General features: G+C 44.3%; 1 protein-coding gene across 1 annotated transcript in view; it reads left to right on the plus strand.

Annotated features, from left to right (window-relative positions):
- The window catches only part of Nmdar2 (glutamate ionotropic receptor NMDA type subunit 2), a 154,887-nt gene that overhangs the window by 74,099 nt on the left and 55,418 nt on the right, over positions 1-25,370 (plus strand). The window contains exons 3-6 of the mRNA XM_017900755.1: positions 5,221-5,399; positions 5,729-6,143; positions 9,220-9,406; positions 10,782-10,920. Coding sequence (XP_017756244.1) covers positions 5,221-5,399; positions 5,729-6,143; positions 9,220-9,406; positions 10,782-10,920 — 920 coding nt within the window. The remainder of the gene's footprint in view (positions 1-5,220; positions 5,400-5,728; positions 6,144-9,219; positions 9,407-10,781; positions 10,921-25,370) is intronic.

Genomic DNA, 25,370 nt, shown 5'->3' on the forward strand with positions numbered 1-25,370 from the left:
TCGCTCCCCTATTTACCCCTATGTACGCCCCTGCACGCTCGTATATCCTGCGCGTAGGCAGTGCAAAATGGCTCGAACGAGGTCCACGGCGCTTAAATAACGCGACAGGCGTGACGCATGAAATTCTTGGCGAAATTAAAAAACACCACGTGCCGTTTACGACGGAAAAGATCAGGGCCGTGCAAAACGGCGTCGCGCTTCGTCAGCGTTTGACGCGCGGATTTTTCGGCAGGAATTATTCGATCACCACGTGTCGTTGGCACGGTCCCTTTTATAATCGGGTTACAAACCCTTGCTGACTCGGTGACGGCGTGAAATTTACACATGGCGGGTTCTATCGGATCGACCAGGCCGTCCACCAGCAAATTTAATACCGCTGTCTCGCTAATGTGCACCCCCGACTACTCGCGAATGAAATATCGCGTTCACGGGGCGAGTTATCGAGAATCGGCATTATTATTTAGCTTTTTCATTTCGTAAAATTCAATCATGTGCTCCCTGGTCCGTGGGACGAAATAACGAGTACGATCCGCGAGTCGGATAGGTGTTGGTCGAGTTCTCTCGATGACGTCATTGGGTTTCGCAATTCGCATGTACTTAATCAATAATGTTTATTAATGTATCAATATAAGTATCATCTCGTCGTAAATAAGATGAACTCGTTGTTGTATCAAATATAAGTAGAAAAAGGAGTATGATTTGGGACACGTGGTAATTAATTTAGGGGTGTTTGCAGAATTTCGAGAATTCGCAATTCGCGTATACTTATTTGGTAACGTTTATTAACGTATTAATAGAAATATTATTTTATCGCGAATAGGATGCCCTTATCGTTGTATCAGACATAAGTAGAAACAACAGAGTGATTTGGGACACGTGGTAATTAATTTAGGGGTGTCAGCAGAATTTCGAGGAATATTATTTGCTAATTACGATGGAAGTCTCTATTAAAGAATAATTGGACTTTAACAGCTAGTTTACAATGAGTGACTGATCACCAATTACATCCCTCGACTCTTCCCATCGCAGAATTCTTTAGCCGTGTCACGTTATCATCCTTGCCAAACAAAGTAGCAGGGTCGGTCTAAGAAGCCCCGGTTCGATGGAGGTAAACGCGTTTGATCAAAGACTGCATTACCCCACGTACACGGTCGATTACATCTTCGGTCGTGCGCTTCTAATTGGACGCTGTAACGTGCATTGTTTACTAAACAATGTCATAACAACCGTTCGAAGTTGAATCACTCAACGACCCACTGCTGAATCTTGCGACTCGCGAGGAAACTGGAACGAGGAACCGAGAAGGAAATAAAAGTTCCCGGGATGCTACTTTCACGGTCCACGACGTTTAAAAACCTTTCACTTCTTTGACATCCGATATCGCTTTCATCGTCATCGGGTAAAAGCTTCGCATAATTGACGAATAAACATTGTATCCCGAAGATTGAACGAAAAATTAACCGTTTACAAACACATTCTGCAGCAGTTCGTTACATAACCGTGGTAATAATTAATTTCAATTGTCGAAATAATTTTATAGATTCACGACGATTAACGATTCACAACGCTAAATACATAATAGCGATACCGCGAAATCCCCTTTGTGGAATGCGCGGAAAGCAGTTCGTTACATAACCGTGGTAATAATTAATTTCAATTGTCGAAATAATTTTATAGAGCAACGATTCACAACGCTAAATACATAATAGCGATACCGCGAAATCCCCTTTGTGGAATGCGCGGAATTATACAGAATTAGCAATGATACTAATCCGTTTGCGAACGAAATTGTCCACGGTAATTTGTTTGCGTCAACGTCGGTTCGGATAGGATCGGGTTTGCCAGAGGTTATTTATTACGACCATAGTCCGGGCTGATGTTCGGCATTCGCGAGGCGAAACGCGAAACAATCGTGCATGACAGGCCGAATACCAGTTATTGTTGCTGCGTTTCGCACACATACGTCAGTTGGCTGGCCCCGTGTCAGCAGGCAGCCGGATGTCAGCGATCGGCAAACTCGATCTTTCGCGCGAACGTTCACACGCTCCGCGGATGCAATTGCACGCGCGAACCTCGGTTCATTTCGGTTCGATACACACCGTTGACGTCGTTAACGATTCATCCTATTGGCTGTTTGACCAAACTTTCCTTTACCGCTTCGATCCACTGCGCTCCGTGAATTTTAGCAGTTCCAACGTGCTTTCGCAGCGCGAAGCTTTTTCAAAGCGCAGGATTTATTCGGTGAAGAAGAAGCTTACGAATATTCACGGTCTACGAGTTTCTCGATTTTACCGGTGAAAATAAAAATCGAGTAAGGACCTGGAAATCGTGAATGTCTTCGTTGCACTCGACTGGCACAGAGGTTTAAGCTTTAGCTTTATCTGCAGCGTTCGCGCGACTCGACTATAGCCTGTATGGGTATCAAAGCGATCAAGTCCGTGAATAGCTAATCCGCTTGTGGTCTGTAAGTAGCTTCTTTATAGTCATTTGAATGGACGCTCGAATAGACTCAAAAGCCACATACCACGCAACCTTTCACCCTTCACGAATCATCCTCGAAACACACCCCCCGCCAACAGAGCCAATAACACACATGACTTCACCCCCAACGGAATTCAGACTGACGATTGGAAATACCCGAATGCTTAAAAGATGACGTATACTCCGAACGAGGATTTCAAAGCTGAGCTTCAAAAGGCAGTTTCACTAATTTCACATGGTAGACCTTGAAAAGCTATCGCAGATTTTCAACTGATTGTGAGTGTAGATTCTCGGATATCACGGTCCTGGCTTAAAGACAGGGAAGCTTAAAATATACGAAGTAAATGAATTTATTATTTATATATCTATTCGTATGCTCGCATTAATTATTCGACGTGTTTCCCGTGTACAAAAATGAATACGTGCAACGCGTAATTTCCAACCACGGAACGCTATAGCGAACGTAATAATTTATCCAAAGGCATGGGATCGCATTCGAATGGTTGGATTTCGTGCTCCCCTGTCGCATTCGACGCGACATAGAGCAACCGGACGTTTGAAATAATCGACGCGCCGGATGTGCGCGAATTTCCGCATCCGGGTATCGAGAAAAGTCGCGTTTCGAAATTTCGCGGAGGACTCCTCTCGATGTACGTCACGTTCGCCTTTTGCCGGAAGTTGCGCGAAATCGCTTGGTAACGAGCGCTTGTTAAAGTAACGACGATACGAGACGGTCGGCAGACGAGAGGAAAGGAGAATTGTACTTCCGTTTGTCGTCGTTTGGAGAAGCGCGAGCTTGTTCGTCGCAGGTCGCAGTGGTATCGGTCGGCCATGCAAGAGACGCAGGAACGCGATACGCGTATAGTCGGACATACCTGTGATCGATCTATCACTGTCGGCCGAAAAAGGCGGTGGAAATTCATTAAATACCATCGCGCGATGCGTACGAATGGAAAAGGAGTAAAATCCAAGGCGATATGGGATTTGAGAGTGAAGCAAAGTTTGATGGAAAATTTTCTGTAAACTCAGTTTCAGAATTTGAAAATTGCACGGAAATGTATTGCGCGTTTCGTTCCATTTTTAAATACAATCCGTAGAATATGGATGTCTGTATTTATGAAGCGAATATGAATATGTGATGAAAAGAATAAAATCGAAATTGCAGCGAAATTTTTGGAAAATATTGGAAAAAGTATTTTTAAATTAAATACGGTTTACTCGGAACTGTGTTGTATAATCGTGTGTACGTATACGGGGTACCAGCTTATCCATTCATTAGTGTCTTCCTAGTTTAATAAGGCACGCCCTCGGAAATGTCGATCATAAGCAAGGGGGAAAATTAAGAAATCACCGGGAAGAATAATGCAACAGGGATGAGAACGAGGACATGGCGAAACGGGGTCACGCGGGCATCGAGGGGCGAAACGGAGAGCTTTGTGGGACAGGTCAGGATATGTCCATGACTCGAATGACGGTCGCGATTTCGCGTTTGCGTTGTTGCATCGCGGGCGTGATCGTTAGAGCGCGGATAGGATCGATCGAGGAGGACGGCTGTAAACACCGTTGCAAATGTGCCGTGAAATTTTTTCCAGCCTCCGAGCGAACGTAACAAATGTCCCTGTTTTTCCTCGAGGGAGTGGTGTTATTGGATTATCCCGTGAGCGATGGGAGTATTTAAAAAATCGACACAGAAATGGAGAAATTTATTGGGAAAGGGATCGGGAACTGGCAGGATGGCAAGGATCGATGGTGATAAGCGGACACAATTTCCTCGGCATTAGCAAAATCGTAGAACCAGATCGGAAAGGAATTATCCCGAATCATCGCGAATCGATCAATTCCTGCTTGCTACACACGCGTCTACCCTTACGTGGATAACCCGTTGCGGCAGCTGCGCCATTGTGTTTACGATAAGAATGAAACAGAACGATCGCGAACGAGGATCCAGCAGCCATAAACGAGAAAATGAAATCGTAACCAATAAGAAGCGCCGAAGAGAGGAGATTATCATCTGAAACGCGTCAGATGGGTCTTATTGCCTGCAGGAATGGTTGCCAACAGATGGGAGCTCACGATTTCTATTATCTCGAGATTAACGTGTGACCAAGAGCTTCTAAATTTTTCAACCGACGAATCTCACAGCGGTGGTTCGCAGAAAATAAAAGGCTTTCCTCCGTTTTCCGTTTTCGTTCTTCCCTGCGCTGGCCTGGATGTCTGGACGCTTTGGCCGGCTGGAATCAGTCGAGTCACGATCGATTTATAAAATTGATCTCGCTTGACGAACCGAGACGATGTTTCTCGCTCGATGCGAGTTTCTCCTTCGCGATCGCACCGTTTATCGTGGCCATTTGTAAAATCACGCGAACCACCGCCACGTTCGGAAGGAACCATTTAATGCACGGATCAGCGTTCAGCCGAGACAAATCGCTACAGTGGCCGCGATACACGAGCCAGCAACGATTAAACCGACAACAAATCACGTAAACGGGATTAGCACTATCGCTGCTTAAAGAAAAAAGTTAAACAACACCTTCGTTGTTTAAATCCTTTATTTACGTGCTTTATCGTTAACGGTTACTGCGTTGCATTATGATTCCGTGGAATATTACATCGTTTAATAAAATTTATATTCACCTTTGAACAGTGGGACATTATTCGGGGAACTTCCCTGGTAAATATCGTAGATCGTTGAAAGAGAAATGGCATCTAACATGGTTGGTGTTCCATTTCGTGTTTCAGAGATTCTCAAATCGCTATGCGACAAATTCCTGCCGAGCAACGTGTCCGCCATCTTGTACCTGATGAACTACGAGATGTACGGCCGCAGCACTGCCAGTGCTCAATATTTTCTGCAGCTGGCCGGTTACTTAGGAATTCCAGTGATCGCATGGAACGCGGACAACTCGGGATTGGAACGGGTGAGTCGATCCAAACGTCTCTTTCCTCTCGGCCATAGTTACGAAGAAAAATACCACCCCTCTTGGAATAAATTTCGAAATTCATCGACCTCCTGAAAACCAATGGTGGGAATACACGTAAAATCTCCAATCTCCTATTCTCCTGCTGTCCGATCTTGGGAAAATCCAACAAAGTGCCAAAGACGACGTTCCTAACCTAACGCGATATCCAATGCAAAGGCGAAGACCGCAGAAATTCGCGTAATACTTTCATCGGATACTCCGCGTAATCGCGACACGTTCGTCGTTAGAACCTGTTCAGAGATGCATGAATTTCCGACGCCTTTCAGAGAGCCTCGCAGAGTAACCTGCAGCTGCAGCTGGCGCCATCGCTGGAGCACCAAACGGCCGCGATGCTGAGCATCCTCGAGAGGTACAAATGGCACCAATTCAGCGTGGTCACCTCGCAGATTGCGGGACACGACGATTTCGTGCAGGCAGTCCGCGAGAGAATATCCGACATGCAGGACACTTTCAAGTTCACGATCCTGAGCGCGATCATGGTCACCGATCCGCGGGACCTCCTCGAGCTGGTAAACAGCGAGTCCAGGGTGATGCTGCTCTACTCGACCAGGGAGGAAGCCATCAGCATCCTGAGCGCGGCTCACGATTACAAGATCACCGGGGAGAATTACGTGTGGGTCGTGACACAGAGTGTCATCGAGAACCTTCAGACCCCCAGCCAATTTCCAATTGGAATGCTCGGTGAGTGGAACCGTCTTATCGAATACCGCCATGCTTCTCGAATAGACAATGCGAGAATGTATAGCCCGGGTGTTGGACATTCGAGCAAACGAGAAATTTAGAAGGATCACTCTCCTCTTGGTAGATGTTACCCCCAGTCGGTCGATGTCCTCTCTGCTGATTGGATGGAAGTATTATCTAGGTCGAAATTTCATATTTGAACTTTCTGCTTATTCTTTATTCTCTTCCATAGTATCGAATGGTATATGATTCAGTGGTGCATTTGAAACCTGGTTTCGTTTAAATAGGTAATTGTTTTCTTTAATTGGGAAACGAAATTAGAATGGAATTAATTATGAGGTGAAATTGAACTGAAACTAATTATGAAATGGAATTAAATGGAATTAAAAATTACTGAGTACGTTCGAGATATAGGGTATATTCGCAGGATCTGTTCGAAATTGAAATTTAACCTGTATCTTTGAAACTACGTAATTCGTAGATGGCGGCTCGTTACGAAATCTTTTTTCGGTGTTCGTTCGCGGGTCTAACTTTTTAGAAGACTTTCTCCGAGCGTGTGAATTACGCGAAACAAAAGTTGGAAGGGACGCGTAACGAGAAGCCGGGAAAATTCTCCCATCTATTGGTGAGCCATCGGGAACTCAATCGGAAGCCATCATATCTGAGATTCTGCTCTAGGAAAACGAGAGGTCTGTTGAAGTGTACGCCGTTCGACGTGTTCCCGTTGAACAGAATTCGATGAATTTATTCCTCCTAGGAGGGTAGCCAGGACGGAACCCTGAGGAAGGCATCAATTTCCGATTTCCGTGATTCTCACCTCGCCGTTGAATCTCCTTTTCAACGGCCGGCCACTCAAAATATCGGCCGACGTTCCAGTAGAAACTCTAATGGCAGGGAAATCTCTTCCGTTGCCTCTTACCGGCAGAACTTTCTTATAGGTGTTACACCCGCGTTTTAATGAGGTTTCTCTGGGTTATGGAGCTTAACGTGTTAAAGATAACGACCAGTATCGGACGACGTTAACCTCGCGCATATTTAACATCGAAGCTCCTGCACGAGATAAAAGGGAAATTCGCTTCCATCGCTCCCCGAATTTCTAATTATATTAATAATAATATTTCTTCGAAACTTGCTGTGCAAATATTTTTTTAACACAGCCACGACTGTACCAAAGATTCCTATACTCCCGTGGTTCCAACCTGCAGCTAGTTCTCAGACAATACGAGGAGTCTTCCGCCTCCGTAGCGCGTCTCGGCACAATACAAAACAATCTGCGCGCGGAACTTCTCCCTCGCGAGTAATTTCGCGAACTTGAAAAGGGGAACGCGCGCGATATAATAACGTTTACGAAATGAAATTACCACGGCTAAAAGCCCAACTCTTTCTAATTTCGAGTCCCCTCGCCTCTTTCCCATTCTCTCTCCCCTTTCGTTTCCTTTGATTTATTCCCGCATATTTTTTCGCAAACGGGAGGGAGATACGTATCCGGCTCGTCCTCGACATTCGCGAAATCCTAGCGCTCGTGCGAGCACACCTCGGTGACAGAAAGGTTTCCGAATTCAATATTTCCTTGGGAAGAACGCGCTGTAACGATGTCGCCTCGCCGTTCTCTTTCCGCGCGGGAACCTCGCTAGGCTTCATGAACGCCAGTGGAAATATGATAAAAAAGAAAGTAACGTGGAAACTGGGTGTACCAAGGAATCGGGGTTTGGTATTGACAAATATTCCGCAATTTCCAGTAGCAGTCGCGACAGCCGAAAGCCATTCCTATTTGTACCTGCAGACTCATCGATTTTCAAAGCCCGCTCTTGCGAGAGGAATATCGTGTATCGCGTACTCGAGGGCCAAAGAGCGGAAACGTTGCGTGGTATCCGTCAGCGTTTACTCGTGCACGTGAACAAAACGTTGACACGATTGACAGTAGGTGGGGATGAAACTCGAATTTTAACGAATAACAACCCTTCCTTCAAGATAGCAGCGTCTTTCTACCTAGCTGACTCGGGTGTAACAGGGAACTACTTTGGTAATGAAATTTATTTTGTTCTGACTGTCTGTCAGATTCGTGTAATGAATTTATCAGGGAATTTTCGTGGTAGATATGTAGGAACACAAAGAAAAGCTCAGGTATTTCCACTTCTAGAGGCATCAAAGGTCCCGAGTCAATGGGCGCCTGATTTATGTCTTCCCGGCCAGCACGCCATGACTCGCGGACACGCGGACCACCTCGAATATTTGGGCTAGCTTCTGGAAGAGACAGTTCGTTTGCGACTAGACCACGGGAGAGAGCTTTTCCAAGATGAGACACCCTGTCTTCTATACCACTCCCTTCCCCCTTGCGTAAATAAAACCCTTCCATTAATAGGAAATAGTGTCTTGATTTCTTAAATACCCGCGACATCTCTTCAGATAATTCGCAGCTGAGTTCTATTGCAGATTTATTTGCCCGAAGGTTATAGGTCATACGATTCAGATGTTCGCTAGTTGGATCAAAAACTATACTCGGTATACTATAGAACGTTTGAATGTCAAAGAACTCAACACGAGATCATTAAGTCGATAATGACGTAAGAACAACTTGCTTCCTCATCGCATAAGCGTATCCTTCCATATCCTCTGCGTCGGTTTTAGCTCGCGGTATAGTTACCCGATATCAGCGCAGATCATGTATAATCGTGCTGAAGGTATAGCACGTTTCTCGAAGTATCGGATAACAGTGATAGCAGAGGAAGTGGGGAAATTAGCAAGACGTGGCGCAACATTTTCACGAATGTCCGTTAAACATTCGCGAGCCTGTCTATCAGCATGTCCACTGCTTTAACAACTACTCGAGAATAACGAGTCGTCAGGCAGCGAATTTAATTAAATCCACGCGTACGAAGCCTGTCTGTCAACTAGCATCCTTTGTGCCTTGTTTTTCCCTCGATATCGGCTTTGCCGAGCTGCAGTTTCATTTATAATCCACCTTCATACACTTTCCACCCCGGATTCGTGTCTGAAAAAACAGAACGTACTTTTGTTCGTTAGAGAAAATATTTCAGAACAAAGTCCGGATTCTAATTTTCTGCTTTCTATTTAGGAGTGCATTTTGATACGAGCACGGAGAGTCTGGTCAACGAGATCACCACCGCTGTGAAGGTCTACGCGTACGGTGCTGACGACTTCCTGAACAATACTGCAAACCAGCATCATCCTCTGAACACTCAGCTCAGCTGTGAGGGGAGCTACGGAGAATCTCGCTGGAACACTGGAGACCTGTTCTTCAAGTAATTGAAATAATTCCTCCCTTTCTCCCCGATATTTTTATATTTAATTCGCCATATGTCAGAGTAAAATCGTAGGAAAGAAGCGTTTGCCATTTTTGGAAACTTAGAGTATCGTGAGATATTTTTAACTACAGATACTATTTTAGATAGCGCATTTTGGTAACTGAAACTACCTTCACGTTATATCGTAATAAATTCCACACGCGTATTCAATTATGACGAATTACGGTATCATTAAATTCCGCGCTTTCGAATCGATGAATATCGTCGAAATTACAATCGAGATAAGATTATAACACTCCACAGTGTGTCGTCTAGCGTGTTATTTATGACATTGGAATTAACGGACCAGGTAAACGTAAATTACGAGTTTAATTAATTGATGAATTTATTGGATTGCGCGATGTGTAGAATTGTACCGAACGAGTAATCGTAATGCATGGGATAATCTGGGCTTAATTGCCTATAGGGGATGCACGCGAATATTGATTAAATTCCGCGGTAATGGCGCTTTGTCCGAATTGTTTCGCGGTTCGGGAAAAATCGCTCCGGGGGTTGCCGCTGATCATGGCAGTAATTTTCGTGTACGAATAAAAACCGAAGATCCCGCGGATGGTTACCGAGGGCACATTTGTATCCCTCCCGTGAGTCGCGTTTAATTGAGAAGTGGAGTTTAGAGTGAGGTTGGCTTGCACGTGATGCATTATTCACGAGCAAAAAGTGACACCCTTCGAATGGAAAGAATTAAAACGTCGAGACAGGATAAAATAGAAGTGAAACTCGTGGTCAGGGGGGAGGGGCTGGGTTATTATTCCTCGTAACGGAAGCAGCAGAAGAACAAGCAAACAGAGAGAAATCTAAACCCCTGCAGTTTCTTTGATGTAATCAGAGTGCAACCGAGAGTAACAATAATGATAATTATTATTACTTTCAAAGGTCATTTCTTGCATTAAATTTATTATCAAAAGACAGAAATATTTGTTTATTCCTGGCAACTAAGATTAAAAAAAAATTCTTCCAACAGAGATGTATGTTATAAAATAACAGTTTTGAAATTAACCCCTTGACCTACGATACTGTGCGAGACTCGTGGTACGAACGTCGGGCCCAACCCGAGTTTCACGAGCGAGAGCCGTGGTTCGTACTTAGCTAGACTCGAACGTAAACAGCGCAGCAGGGCGTCAGGCTCGTAGTACATTTCCGCCTCAGTCTCGTGTTATTCTTCGTCGTGTTCGGACGTGTGACTCGACGTCTGCCCGAGTCTGCTGTTTATTATGGTACGTGCCATCGGAAGTTAAATCGTAGAGCACGGAGTTAAGATAATACGTTATCGTAGTCGCATTTCAGAGTATAACCGTGTTCTCTCTTTGCTTAGGTACTTGAAGAACGTGTCAGTGGAGGGTGATCACGGGAAGCCGAACGTGGAGTTCACCCAAGATGGAGTCCTGAAGGCGGTCGAGCTGAAAATCATGAACCTCCGTCCTGGATTGAGCAAACAACTCGTTTGGGAAGAGGTGAGTGAGCAAAATTTCTGTTCCTTTTTACTATACCCGGGAGATACGAGTTCGGTCAGGGAAAATTCGCGATCATGGCCATGGAATTCGCCGTTTTAACGTCGGACGATCGAATTACACGTTCGAATCCACCGCGGATTTCGCAGAGATCAGCATAAAATATAACGCGGATAGGAACGAATCAGCAACCGGATGTAGGGTAGCGTGGAATTGTCGTTGGAAGCTATCAGATTCCTTCGGAGATCCTAGAGAATGAATGGCCAGGGAAGTTGACGAAAAGTATTCGCGTTCTAGTGCCGGGGAAAAGAAGTTAGCTGGAATGTAGGTCTCATCGGAACGTGAATGGAATTTCTTTGCATTTCGTTCTTATATATTAAAGTTAGGAATAATTCCGTGATTCCGATTACGCTTTTACATCTACCGAGTTAATAGAGATCGTCAATTTTCCTTTTCAAAATGGAGGAATCTAAAATCTTCTCTCAGCACTTTGACATCCACTTTTAACGGTACCTCGATACTCCCCCGTCGATCAATTTAATTAAATCACCAATCTTCCTTTAGGAATATCGAATCCAAGAGAATAGAAAAATTAGAGTTTAAGCAATTGGGACTAGACGCGAGAAATTCGCCGATATCTTCGATATCTCGATGAATCGAGGCAGCTGACAGACGAGAGAAAGAATTCAAATTCCACCCCACTAATCCCATCGATCCTATTCTTCTTCTCCGCGCTGAAAAGGAGAACCATGGACCTTAATGAATCTTTGAATGCCTTTGTTACTACCTAAATATCTTATACGCCGCGCCATCGGCCAGTAACACAGAAACGTTTCGATAACAATGGAGAATCACGTCAAAATATTATTATACGCGGATCGTTGGGTATTCACGAGAGTCAGCTGCGCGAATCGAGCTTTCGGTTGCGGCTAGAGAGGGAAACTTCGTTTTCTAATGGATGCATTTGACGTTTAATTAACGTCCGGCGTTGTATTGATCGAGCACGCGAGCTCTGCCTAGACCGTATCCAGTCTGCACACGCGTTTTCGCGGATTCACACGCGGATTCTCTCGTTTGTTCGACTCTATATAGCGGTCCTCGCGGTCTAAGGACGTTCCGAATCGAAGCATCGAATGGCTGCGAAAATCGGTACCATCCAGTCGTACGATAATCCAATAAAGACTGAGATATAATTTGTGTACCCTCGCTTAGATTCTTTTATCTTCTAATAGGTCGATTATTCTTTAAATAATACGTTGTAAAATCTCAACGTAAGTTCAGATAATATGGCCTTCAAAATGCATGTTTCCATAACTTCGGAGACGGATAAGTATTAAATTCAGTAACGAATGTAGAATCCTGTTTGGTGAAAAATAGAACAGATTTACACCCCAGCGAGTCTCAGACCACCACATAACGAGGCGGTGGCTTTAATTTCCGTTACGTTTATTCGCGGCTCGCTGACGAGAAACCGACGTTCACCAAAAGGAATTTCACGAGCAAGTCCCACATGTCCACATGGATTTCGTGGCAGTTTTGCGACCTGGCCTCGTAAATCCGTGCGTAAGGGCGTAACCGACCGCTTTATATGATATTAAGGTCGTCTGTTTCCTCTTTTGGGACCGCGACTACGATCGTGGCGAAATTGTGGTGGATTGTTTGCGTAGAAATGATTGACTTATCCTCGAAAAAGCAGACTCCTGCTAGATTTCGCTGCTGTTGCTTTGATGTTCGATGACTTTCGTGTACGAGTGTATGTCAACGACACGGGATACGATATTATACGTGATATCACAGAATCAACAAATTTCGACAAATTCGTAGTACAATCCTACTCTTTCTTCGGATAAATTGCACGTTTTTCAAGATCTAGAGGGAAATTCCGTTTCGTTTACACGAATGATACCCCACCAGAAATAGGAGGCTCTAATACGTCTGAATTAATTCTCAGCTATTCTTAATCTCGAATTTCATCGCAGGGGTAGCATGCGAATCCACGTTCTCTCACTTGCTTGCACGAATCACGACGCTTCTGTCATTCAATGCTATCCCCATTCACCCTCGAACAATTGAATATCCCTCGCATGAAGTCCAAAGAACGGTCTTTAATATTCCGACAGCAACCGCGTTATCCGCGAGTTTTCACGTTTGAAACGAATTCGACCAATTCGCGTGCTGCCCTATCGCCAAACACGGCAGCCACCTGTCATAGAGCAATACTCTTTTCAAGAAGCGGCGTGGTGTTCCCCGCCTCGGTTCATTTCACCCCCGGAAGCGGGAGTCGCTTTTCACGCCGCACCAATGACGAGGATTAGGGACGGGGATCAAAAATGTCCACTTAATTGCGGCAGACACCCTGAACCGCGAGATCCCGCGGTTTCAGAGGACGTGGTCCGTGGATAATCCGAATGTAAACTCGAGGAAAGTTTTCCCTCGCTGAACCTAGCCCTCGTGCCTGCTCGGGTCTGGTCTGCTCTTTCTTCTATTTCGTCGAATCGTGGAATTTGTTTCCGTCGAGTAGACTGCTTTATTCTTCGTGCCCGAGTTCATTTTCCCGGCTAATTTTGAAAATGGTCTTTGGTCCGATTTCATCTTGCGTTTCACTCCCTTCGTCCGAAATTAATCGCCGGTATTATCGTAGCGTCGGTGTTCCCTTCTTTTTCCAGCTTGCATATGTTTTGAACGTCGTTTTTGAACAGAACCGTCTGTACATCGAGGTAGTCGGAATTAGAAAATTGCTTCCTTTCTGTTGCTCCATTTTTCACTCTCCGGGGGGTAGTTTTTCTTGTCGGCCCTGCGCTCGCCATTACCGCGCAGTTATTCTCGCTGTCGATGTGTTTTACCCTCTTTGCAGCTTTATTTCGCTATTCCTCATTTTTCAAACATTCCTCGTTCGCACCGTCGAGGAAATCCGTTCTTAGTGTCTCGATTACGGGACGGACACCGGCTTCGCGACTTTCGCACAATGTGTGCGAAGACTTTATGTTCGACGTCGATCAGGCTGGATAATCTCGGAGAAGCAGCTTTCGAGAATTTTATACGGGAAGAGACATATTGTAGTTGAATTTCAACTTTGCCGAGTTTCCGGACTTATAACGACTATGAAATTCTTCGCGAACATTAGTGAACCGATATCGAATTAATGTCTCGTGACTCTAACTTCCGTTCCTTCGTGACAAACTTTTTAATGCACGCGAGATTCATACCGGTCACACGTATTTAACAATCTCGGCGACAGTTCGCTCGTTGCCTCAGCTCCTCTGACCCGGTAATCTTAATAGAACTTTCCGCTTAGTTGGACTTAACCGATAATTCAAACTTGCCGCGAACTCGAGTCGCCGAATTCGGGTTGAGGTTCCGAGATCCCTTCAAGGTTCGTTCTCACGCGCGTTTGATTTTCCCGAGTTCGACGGAGAAGTCCATTGCGCGGTTACCACTCTTCGGGTTGCCTTTTTGCTGCCGGAATCCGCGTTCTTACGCAGTCCAGCAACTTTTCCCGATAACGCGATTACACCGTCGTTCGTGTGCCGGAGATTTTTACTGCCGTTTTCAAGCTTAACTGCGACTTGTAACGCCAGCGTTAAGTTACGCAACTTTTATGGCGGATTTCATGGTAGACGCTGAACGCTGCTTATACCCTCTAACTTCCCAGCGTTCTTATAACTTCCACCCCCTCGCGATATTCGGTTTCAACGCGTTTTATTCGATCTTCGTCGTAAGGCGTGCACGTTACTCCATTTTCTTCGTCGATGCATCAGTTCTGACGCTAAATGTGTAGATACATAGCTTCGAGTGGTTCCTTATTTAATTTTCTGCTTCCCTGATGAATTAGAACTAGTATTTTGAAGTAACATTCCGCGAAATGCGAAAATTGCAGTTGTCATTATGAGAATATTGCGGTATATTCCTAGATTAACTAGGAAAATTTCATTATGTGACGCTGTATTGTACTCGACCATAGTGGTTTATTTACACATAGAATTAATCGCGTACGAATTTACCAGTGTGAGGGTAGCATTGATAATTGCAGCGTCTCACTTCATAGTTAGAAGACGGTACAACTTTCAGCCCCTAAAAATATAATTTCTCGACTCGCCTAACTTCTCAGACGACGACGCGATATAAACGCAACCTATACTCCAGTCGTTCATTAAAATAAGCTCATACCCCATCCGGCAAATTCGAACAAAGGAAGATCCTCCCGCGTTTCTTTTCCCTCCATTTGCAGCCCCTCGTGAAACCATTCCTCTGCCTACTGCCTTTCTCTCGTAACGTTTTTTCCGCCATTAACTCCGCCGTAATTTCTCGATCCAATCGAAAGTAATACTCGAGATCAATGCCGAGGAAGAAGTCAAGTTCACTCGCTAACCGAGGTAAGAACGAGGTCGACTCGAAGAACGTCGGACGCCCATTCTTCCGGATAACGATTCCAATTACGTGTTACGAGTCGCGTTTTTTCATCGATTCCCAATCATCTCGAAACGCACCGGGCCTTCAATTATATCGGCCGCACGTTTGACTCGATTGCACACTGGGCGGGCGAGAAATGATAAGTGGAATCGGAAGGAAACCGGCGACCTTGTTAAACTAATTTCTGCGGAATTTGAGCATCCGCTTTCACCGTCGGTATCGACAGAACGGGTGGCCGAATGATGGACGAGCGTTTCCGGATTCAGCGCCTGGAGGGCGCGGTTGAGTAACCACGCGCAAACATAACCTATATTTCTGTAAACGGAACTTTCGCCGCGGGAAAGTAGCGAAGTAAAGAAAGACGATTTTCTCTTAATAGGCGAGCAAATTGTCGAAATTTAATGAGACGATTAGTAGAAATTTTGGGTCTATTTGCTGAATAGACCCAATGCTGAAGATTTGCAGAAAGTTTGGTTCTATTTGCTACGCGGGTATTCTCTCTGGAAATTTATTTAATCCTCTCCAAAGACATCCTTGAATAAATATACACAGGTGTCCATGTCGATACATTAGAATTATCATTATACCTATATATGTGGGATTGGAATAAGTACGACCCTGAAAGAATGCGAAGTGTGTTTGGGCTTAGGATGGAAGTGATCGCGTGCAAGTGAATTAACTGCAGAGAATGTTTATGGTAGGGTCGAGCGAAAGTTTAGGGATGCGTCCAGGTGATTGAAGTACCTGGCCCACCGAGATTGCGCGGGAAAGATAAAGATTGCGCTTTAAATAAGGGTGTAAGGGGGCGGGCAGTTCCAGTCTCTACAGCCGTCGGTCACGAACAGGCTACAGTTGTCAGTCATGAACAGTATACAGTCTTTAACATTCTTCAATCTTTAAGAGTTCTTAAGCTAGTGTCTAAGAGTATGTCGGTAAGAAGTCAAAGTCGAACGTGCCCATAGCGAATCCCTCTTGTTTCACAGCCGTCAATCTACGTATAAGCTTATTGTATTTTATTAAGAAGTAAAACAGCGCTATTTTAGCCAATCCACCCAAACCGATCCCTACATACATAAATATAGATAATTGAACAGAATGCAGATTAGTATTCGCGAATAAAATTAAGTTTCTTCCTCGATAAAAGCCAGCTGCGAGTGTCGAGTACAGCGCAAGCAAAAATTCCGGGATCAGTGGTTATAACGGGTTTAGCAGTTTCAATATTATACCGGTGATAAATTACTCGAGACAGAATCGACCCAAAAACCCAACGATTTAAAGTTTAAACTACCATCAATTAGAACTAAGTAACTCCGCCGGATCATTAATTCGTGCACCCCGCACTTAGCCCCCAGCCATTCATCCTCGAAACCACGTTTGCCAAACGGCCTTTCGAATCCATTACCCTGAACCATTGACTCCTCTCGTCAATGATCCACGGATCGAGCCGTGGCCTTGCGAGGCTAGCCTTCGAGCTAATAACAGCATTCGCGTCCCCGTGAAAACCGGCACTTAGGCCCGGGGTATTCCCATGCAACTCCACCGACAGCTTTTGGCTTGCAATTTCATCGTCGGTCGATTTCCAATCAGCGGCCCGCACAGAAGTCGTCATTTTATTTCACCCGGTTGACAGCCGTGATTAACGCGCGGATTTCGCTAACCTTCCTACCTGGACGCGACTAATTAAATCCGCAATGGGATTTCCTGCTGTTCCATCAGCCAGTTATTTATCGGCTGTCGATGACCACGCGAAATTCTAGCCGACGACCGTTTCGAGGCTTCATATATAGACCGAGCCAAGTCGTGTGCATATGCATGTGCGCGTTTCGCGTAATTGTTTCCGTGGTTTCGTCGGGATGGCCTGGATCGCGATACAGCGACGAGATTCGGGTCGTTTAAAGAGATCCTGTGAGGACGAATCGGCACGACGGCCATAACGAACCTCTCGATGTCGAAGATTCGCTCGATGTGACGTCAGCGAGATCAGAAAAGTGTCCACTGGACAGGATCAGGAGAAAATTGTTTTCCACCGCGAACCTTCGATTGTCCCTGGATCCGTTCATCGAAATTCCGATATCGATGGAGATATTCCGGACCAAAGAGACGTATCCGCTGGAAAAAAGATGGGACGGATGGGAAGAGCTTGCGACAGGCTAGGTTGGAAATTTTATTTCCGAGATTTCCTCCATTTCTCTCGAAGACGGGAATATTTCATATTGGCACGAAATTTAGCACGATTCGAACAATTTTTCTCGAATCGCGAAATTAAAGGACGATATGGGAATACTTTTATGTCCACTAGCAAGGTGTAGGACGTGGTCGTAAAAGCTGAAGTTCGAATGTTCGGGTAACAGACGCTTTATGACACGTGGGTGTCGAGCAGCCGTAGCTGACAAGCTTTCAATCCGTAATCTGTGGAAATTTATAGTCCAACTTTTCCTGCTTTCTATGTTACCCAAATTTTCAATTCGTCAGCTTCCAACGCCTAATCGTATTTATCTTCGTCGCTATTTTCGTCCTCGCCTTATCGTAACAAATATTACGTTTTATTCTAATTTTGGAATAAAACGAATTTATCGTTTATCTTTTCCCGTTAATCTAACAGTGCTCGTTACACTCGCGGAATATCGCAAATGAAATATTTGGTTTACGGAAAAAATACATCATCCCGGTCTCTGGCACTGTATTTGACAGAACGGAAATTGATAACGATTCGAATTTATGAAAATGAAATAATCAAACTGAATATAAAACGGTGTCCAATTTAGCTTGGTCCAATGATCGTCACGTGAACGTCAAGGCAATTACAGGAGGGAACGCAATGCTTCGTTCGAAAGCTATTATTTTTCGTGGAATTTGCGTTTCGCCGAAAACGCTCGTTAAATGTACAGTTAAAGTACACACGGAATATTTCGATATGCAAATCAATATCACCGGAACGCATCGGTGTAAACATCGGTCATGAGATTTTTCATTCCGGAAATATTTGATGGATCTCGATAGGAGGAAATGTCGCTGTCAAGGGTCAAAGGGCGCGAAAAAAAGAAACGGGAAGCTTCGATGGATTAATTCTGTCCGGTGGAAAACAAAACCTGTGCGAGTTCGTGCTTCAAAGTTTTGTTAAATAACATTTCCATCGAGATCGATTCGTAGCTCGTTTCGATGGGTTTTCGTAATCCATCGCCAAGGACTATCGCACGGTTTGCGATCATATCGCCTGACAAAATTTCTATCTCGAGAGGAAAATCGAGTGAACCAGATTTTCCGTGTTACCACGTTATCGCGTTATCGGGAGAATCCGTGTCTTGCAACGTTTAATCGTAAATACGCGAGAAAGGGATTTTTTGAGGGATCTCCTTGCTGACTTGTCTCTGATCTTCGTTGACGTTTCAAGCTTGTACTTAATCCTCAATCTTCGCCTGTTGGAATCCGTCAGCTCTTGCGATCTCAAAGGCCACGACTGCACTATGGTACCTCAGTTTCATTCTCATCTAGAGTATTACCCTTCTCTCTGGTCAGAGTAATTATCCTCGCTTTGCAAGCTTTGTCACTAAGGCCCTGTGACGTCACGCTCGATATCGAGGTACGGGCCTGGCGGTTGATGGCGATCTCGCCTTTAATGATCGCTCGGTTGGTCGACGCATCTGCGGGACACATTCTGGAATTTTCCAAGCTTTGACCAAGTTAAATGGTCACTATAGATCTAGGCCAACGCGAAGCCTCTGCGGCTCATTGTCTGGCCAAAAGACAGTCAAGCTCGCGCATCTATTCTCTCGTGGATGAAGAAAGCAAACACGCATACGCGTTTTAATTCGCAGAAAATCATTTTTCGAGATAGCTTGGTTGATTAATTCTGTACGGATAGGCTGAAATTATACGTTTCACCTGTAACACCGCTAATTTCGTTTCATACGACCGAATTACCTGCCACGTATTTATTACAAATTTTCATTCGGATTTAATGTTTCAGTTTAACGTCATAATTTCTTCACCGTGCAAACGTCATCGTTCGCAATTTCGCGCGAATGAATTACGAATTTCCCGTCAGAGAAATCACGCGAAGCACGTTCTGTCCTTCGAACGAGACATACTTTTCTGTAAATATATTAATTTCGACATTGGAAACCTGGCTGGTAAAAGCTCGTCGAGGAATCGTTATTAATGAACGTTCCTCGTTCAGATCCAAAGCGTATGAAGCCGATTTTACGTTTACAGCTGAGACCATTCGCAGTTCCATTTCGTTCATATCGTATCTTTTTACCGATAATCGGTCGAATAGGGAGGATCTGCGATGGAGCCTCTCGTCATTTGGATATTTCCCGTAACTGACAGCTTAGTCGGGACGATATCGGCTTAACCCAATCGGGTTTTAATATTCTGCGGAACGATCCACTTTCGGTTTCTGGCCTCGGCTGCAGGCCAAACCACGGACCGCGATTTTATTCGGCGAACACACTGACGAATTGGGAATCTAGCGATCGTGCGTAAACTAATTAGCCTTTGGCCAACGCGTCGACGTTTCGTAGCTGACTTGCATCGAGTGCAACGAAAACAATTGTCTCCGACGACACGGGAAGGCTAGGCACGAATCGATTGATCGTTTACGGGAAACGATGACGTTTCAATTCTCATGATCCAAGTAATTTTTTATTTTTAAAATGACACAAATAATATTAGGAAGTTTAGAATCTTAAAGTCGTATTTTGGGGGGTAAGTTTAAAATAAAAACGTGAATGGGGTAGGTTCAGAATTTCTTCACTGGCGTTTTAGTTCTCATGATCCAGATCATTTTTAATTTTAAAAATGACGCAAGGAATATTAGGAAGTTTACAATCTTAAAGTCGTATTTTGAGGGGTAAATTTAAAATAAAAACGTGAATGGGGTAGGTTCAGAATTTCTTCACTGGCGTTTTAGTTCTCATGATCCAGATCATTTTTAATTTTAAAAATGACGCAAGGAATATTAGGAAGTTTACAATCTTAAAGTCGTATTTTGAGGGGTAAATTTAAAATAAAAACGTGAATGGGGTAGGTTCAGAATTTCTTCACTGAACGTGAGAAATGTGTATGTAAATTAATTAAATATTTGCGTGAAATGAAAATATATAGTACCGTTATGCACTAGGTGTATAGGGTTGTTTATTACGAAAGTAATTAAGGTGGAAATTAACGAGTCTCGTTACAAGGCCTTAAGGAAACCCTATTAAATGAATAGAAACGTTCCAGTTTCCACTCGCTAAGAAGCAACACGTATTGAGGAAGACAGTCGTTGAATCGAGGAAATTCAATTAAGATAGCGACAGAGAGCGAACTTCTAGTTTCCAAGTTGACGAGACAAAGGGCCGTAAACAAATGTCGATAGGAAATGGGATATTAATTGGCGAGGCGCTTAAATATGTACAGAGAATCGTAGGGAAACGAGCATTGTCTGCTGCAGCTTGCATTTCATCGACCCCTCGAAGGTGTGCGTTTCGATTGAAACATCGTCCCGTATTTTTGTTTCCAATGCAAATATACTTTATCGATAAATTTGCAGAGTTTCAGTAATGAGTGCAATTTCATTTAGTTTAATCCGATGCAGCTGATAACTTTCATGCGCGAAAATGCAATATTGTGGGTCGCGAAATAACGGACTGTTGCGAATCGCGGTGTAATCAGATACGAAACCTGCAGTTAGTATAAAAATATATCAATGAAACAGGACAATAAATATATAATAGAGTATACTAAATACGAAATAAGGTATATAAATAAAGGCTATGCTAATAAAACTGACACTTTAAAACAAACACGCGTGTCACAGGTGAGAGGCACGCTTTGTAGATAGGGTCGAACGTAAACACGGGTCAGGCTCGTAGTTAATTTTCGTCGATGTTTTCCTGCCTCAGTTGCGTGTTATTCTTCGCCACGTTCACACGAAATTGCCGAACGCGTGACCGACTAGGCTATTTATTATGGTAAGCGCCATTGAAACCGAAATCGTAGCACAAGGGATTAAATAACACTATACCTCTGTTATTCAAGGATTCGCTTAGTGTACGATACCATGTACAAAGTATAGCGAACATTTACTCGTAAACCTAATATTCAAATGACACTATATCCGGTTCAACGAGGATTGGCAGGAAATATAAGCTGCACGCGAGCGACGCGTGATCAGAACAGGGTCAAAGCGTTATACCCAAGTCCCTACATAGTAGGGATGCGTATGCGTCATCCGGAAGCTCTTCTTAGGGGCGGCTAAAAAGCTTCGCGACGTTTAGCAGTCACTTATCTGAGTCCACGTGATAATGTCACGACTGTCCTGTCACGCTACATCTCAATTGCATGCGTATCAATTACACTCGAAGATGGTGTTGACAGCATTTAGGAATAATCTTCCGACCCCATCGCAATTATCAGGGTTTTAGCATCCACGCAAGCGACGGAAGCAATTGTTATTTCACGCTACAAACGTTGCAGCAGACAGTTTCTTCCATCCACGGATTACCCGCTAATTCGATCAGTGTCCGAGATGGCGAGCAAAGTAGTAATCCTCGTCGGATTACCTGACGATTAATCATTGAAAACGGATCGAGTCGGGTTCAACGGCGATATTAACAGCTCAACCCGACATTCTCGTGGCCGCGTAAAGGATCTCGATACCAGAACCCGTAATGCCTGAATATTAACGATTCGCACACGCGTGCACACGCATCGCAGTCGCACCTCGCGATGCCAGAGTGTAATTCGAAGCGCGTGGGCCACGCTCGTATGCGTCGGCGACTAATTAAGGAAATTGCTCGCATTGCGTAGCTGCTGGCAGATGTTGCCACTCGACGGGTCAGACTTCGATTCCCGTGGCATGATTCATCGAGTCGCCGGTGAATTTGAAGGGAACCCCATTTGGTCAACGCGACGGCCCACCTATGGTTTGCCCCTGTATAGTTGGCGTGTTTCAGGCGTTTCAGTAGTCATTAGCGAACCCCGGTGATTGGAGCTTGATGGAACGCGATTCGGTATGCACTGATGATTTCACGGCGTCCCCGTTAATGCCGATTGTTCCACGATTATTACTACTTTGCGAGTACTTAGCCGCGCACCGATCATTCCGATCAGTCATTAACGTGTTCTAATAATTATGCACAGCCGCAGCTTAATTTCAGTGCGTTGATAATTGCGTTGGCTGTTGACATTGCTCGAAATTACTTGACACTTGTTGCGAATGCTGTGTGTTGATCTAATGTTCTTAATTTACTTCAAATACCATCGATTTGATAGTTATGTTTTAAATACCCTTGAATTTTCTTTTTCTATATCGACATCGGGTAATAAATACCTGACGTCTCCTATTATACCAATTGGTAGAGAGTTTCAATAAAATTTTTGGAAATAGGATTAATAGATGGTAGCGTTTATGCTGAATAGTTGTCGCGGTTCATATCGTTGGCATGATTTTCACCGGTTCTCGCCAACGTCGGCACTTCCCGCAAGTTTATTGAAGTTTGAAGGGTTTATTCGTGTCACGAGGACTGGAGCGAAGTACACTGGATGTCGGTAAACTTCTGTTTCTGTTTTTGCTAGGGGACCTTGGCGAGAAGTTAACTCCTTCGCTCCGGAAATCTTTCACCTCCAGTGTAATCCCACGTTCTAGAATAAACTGAACTGCTTTCTTTCCAGTCTCTGTTAAATCGAAAGGTGCTCCGAGTAGACAAACAGTGCCGAACATTTTCTAGTTTCTCAAAGAACATCGATAATATAACCTTTTATACAGAGCTCTTGTGAATTAAGAATTTCGAATTCGTCGCTGCAAATTCGCTCGTGTCGTTTCGTCTCGCAGATACTCTCAGCTAAAACTCGTTGCATGATCACAACGTCGATCAAAATTGCATGGAGCGCAACTCCAGAATTGTTCAAGCTATATAGCTGAACCATCGTTCAAACTTCTCTCGTTTTAGTAATTCAAATCATCTCCAATTTCCTTTTCTGCAAGCTCGGGGAAACTCGAGCAACGTAACCCCGTACTCGAGCAGTCGATAAAATAAAAGTCAAGCACGTCAAGCATATTGCTATTTAATACCCGACTTATACGAAATATAAAACGTTCCTTCGGATAATCTGCGGAACAATTGAAGTCAGCCACGCTTGATCCAAGCCCCCGATCTAATCGCTAGAATAATTCAGGTAATTCGTCGCGGCAACCGAGTCGCCTAAGCGACTTTATGCAAGCTAGACGCAGGGATTACAGCAACAGTCACATCGTCAAGTACGTATTTAGTAGAGTGCTTCCGGCAGCCCTTGATAGAAGTTGCGACATTTGGCGACGTTCCAATCGCGGCGATGTCTCTCATAATCGTTACCGGAACAGCCGAAGGAGTACATTGCCTCTAATCTGCAAAACTTCCGGCAAAGCTCCACGAACGCTCCACCCACCGCGATAGATCGAGGCTTCCAGGCGACGTTTTACGACCCTGGATCGACTTTGCAGACGTGCCCCTACGCGGGAATAGCGGAACGATGGAGGGACTGGACGGATGAGGCTTGTGTCGAATTTATAGCGCATTAATTCGCGATTCTGCGAAACGGACGCGAGAAAGGGACTATAAACGGTGATTTTACGTTGCATAGGTGATGGAATAGATGAAAGGGTACGAAATATTTTACTATCCAGTGGCAATCTCTCCCGATCTTTCAGTAAATGAGTAATATAGTGCCACGAGTTCGTAGAATAAACTTTTAATTCGCAATTATTCCACGGAACGCGATAATTTATAGATTGTGTACAGTCGTGTTTATGGAATGCAGCTTAATCAGAGCCATCGTTTCGTACTTATTTGATGCGTATAAAGCCTGAAGAATAAAATTCCGCATTTTCTACTCGTTCGATAGCAGGAGCTCTGAATGGCGAGGTCTGAGACAGTGAAATTTAAGACAGTCATAAATTAACTCTTCGTTGGCCTGAGGACCATATCCTGACCAAGTTTCTTTCGCTAATAGCCTTGAGATAGTTTCGTACTTACAAGTGATAAATCCTGCCTCGAGGTAGCTCTTCTCGTAGACTCTTTTTGTTCTACGAGATAATTCTTCGTTGAATATACAATAGCATCTCTTCTGCATAAAAATCGTCTACTGTGAGAAATTAATGTTGTAAAGCTGACTGTATTTCGTATCTGTGGTCATCCAGTGTGGTCATAGATGGAAAGATTCGTTGGAGAAGAGATATGCTAATTAATCGATATTAAGTGATCACATTCGTCCAGCTATGATCGCATTTATTCGACCGTGATCCGCTGTAGGCACTTCTACGAGCGGCCTGACCAGATTGGCTTAGTCCATTAGCCGGATGTCGCTTCGTTATCGGTCGCATCCAACACATCGCAGATAATTGAACCGCCAAACAGCTCGAAACGCTGACAGAGACGAGAGAAGAAGTTTCTTACCGGGCTGATACAGCGAGGCAGATGCTACGGAGTCCGGTGGAGTAATAAACTGCCTAACAAGCCATAACATCGCCTCTAATGTACGACTGCTAATAGAATGTGATTAACGGTGGCTTTCTAACGAGATCGAGCAGTATATGAGAACTTTCCAGCAAGTTCCATCGGTGGTAGTACCTCGGGCCTTTGCACGAAAGTTGTGCTCCATTGAAAGAGTACGCTGTCGTTGATAAAATTGCGGTTAACCTCGTCAAACGTCCGAGGCTTTAGTCGCTTTGACATTATATCGTATATTTTGCAGGTGTCAATTAGACCTTTTACTTCCGACGCCCTCGCGAGAACTGCAATTTTTATGCAACTCTATGAACGAGGAAACTACCCCGTTCGAGCAATATTCCGGTAATAAATAATAATTCGCGGTGAAAGAAAATGCGAAAATTATCGTCTTTTCTTGGCAGATTTTATTTGCCATGATCCCTTCTTCACGCGTCAGTCTAGATACTTTAAAGCGCGAAAGAGTTCGACGAAATTTGATTGAATTTCCCTATTAGCCAAGCTTTATTAGGAAGACGTCGACGAAAAGACGTCCGGTTGCTACATGATCGCCTCTGCCGTTCGTTTCCGTGATAT

The sequence above is a fragment of the Eufriesea mexicana genome, unplaced genomic scaffold (genome assembly GCF_001483705.2).
Source record: "Eufriesea mexicana isolate 0111107269 unplaced genomic scaffold, ASM148370v2 scaffold1357, whole genome shotgun sequence".
NCBI lineage: Eukaryota > Metazoa > Arthropoda > Insecta > Hymenoptera > Apidae > Eufriesea > Eufriesea mexicana.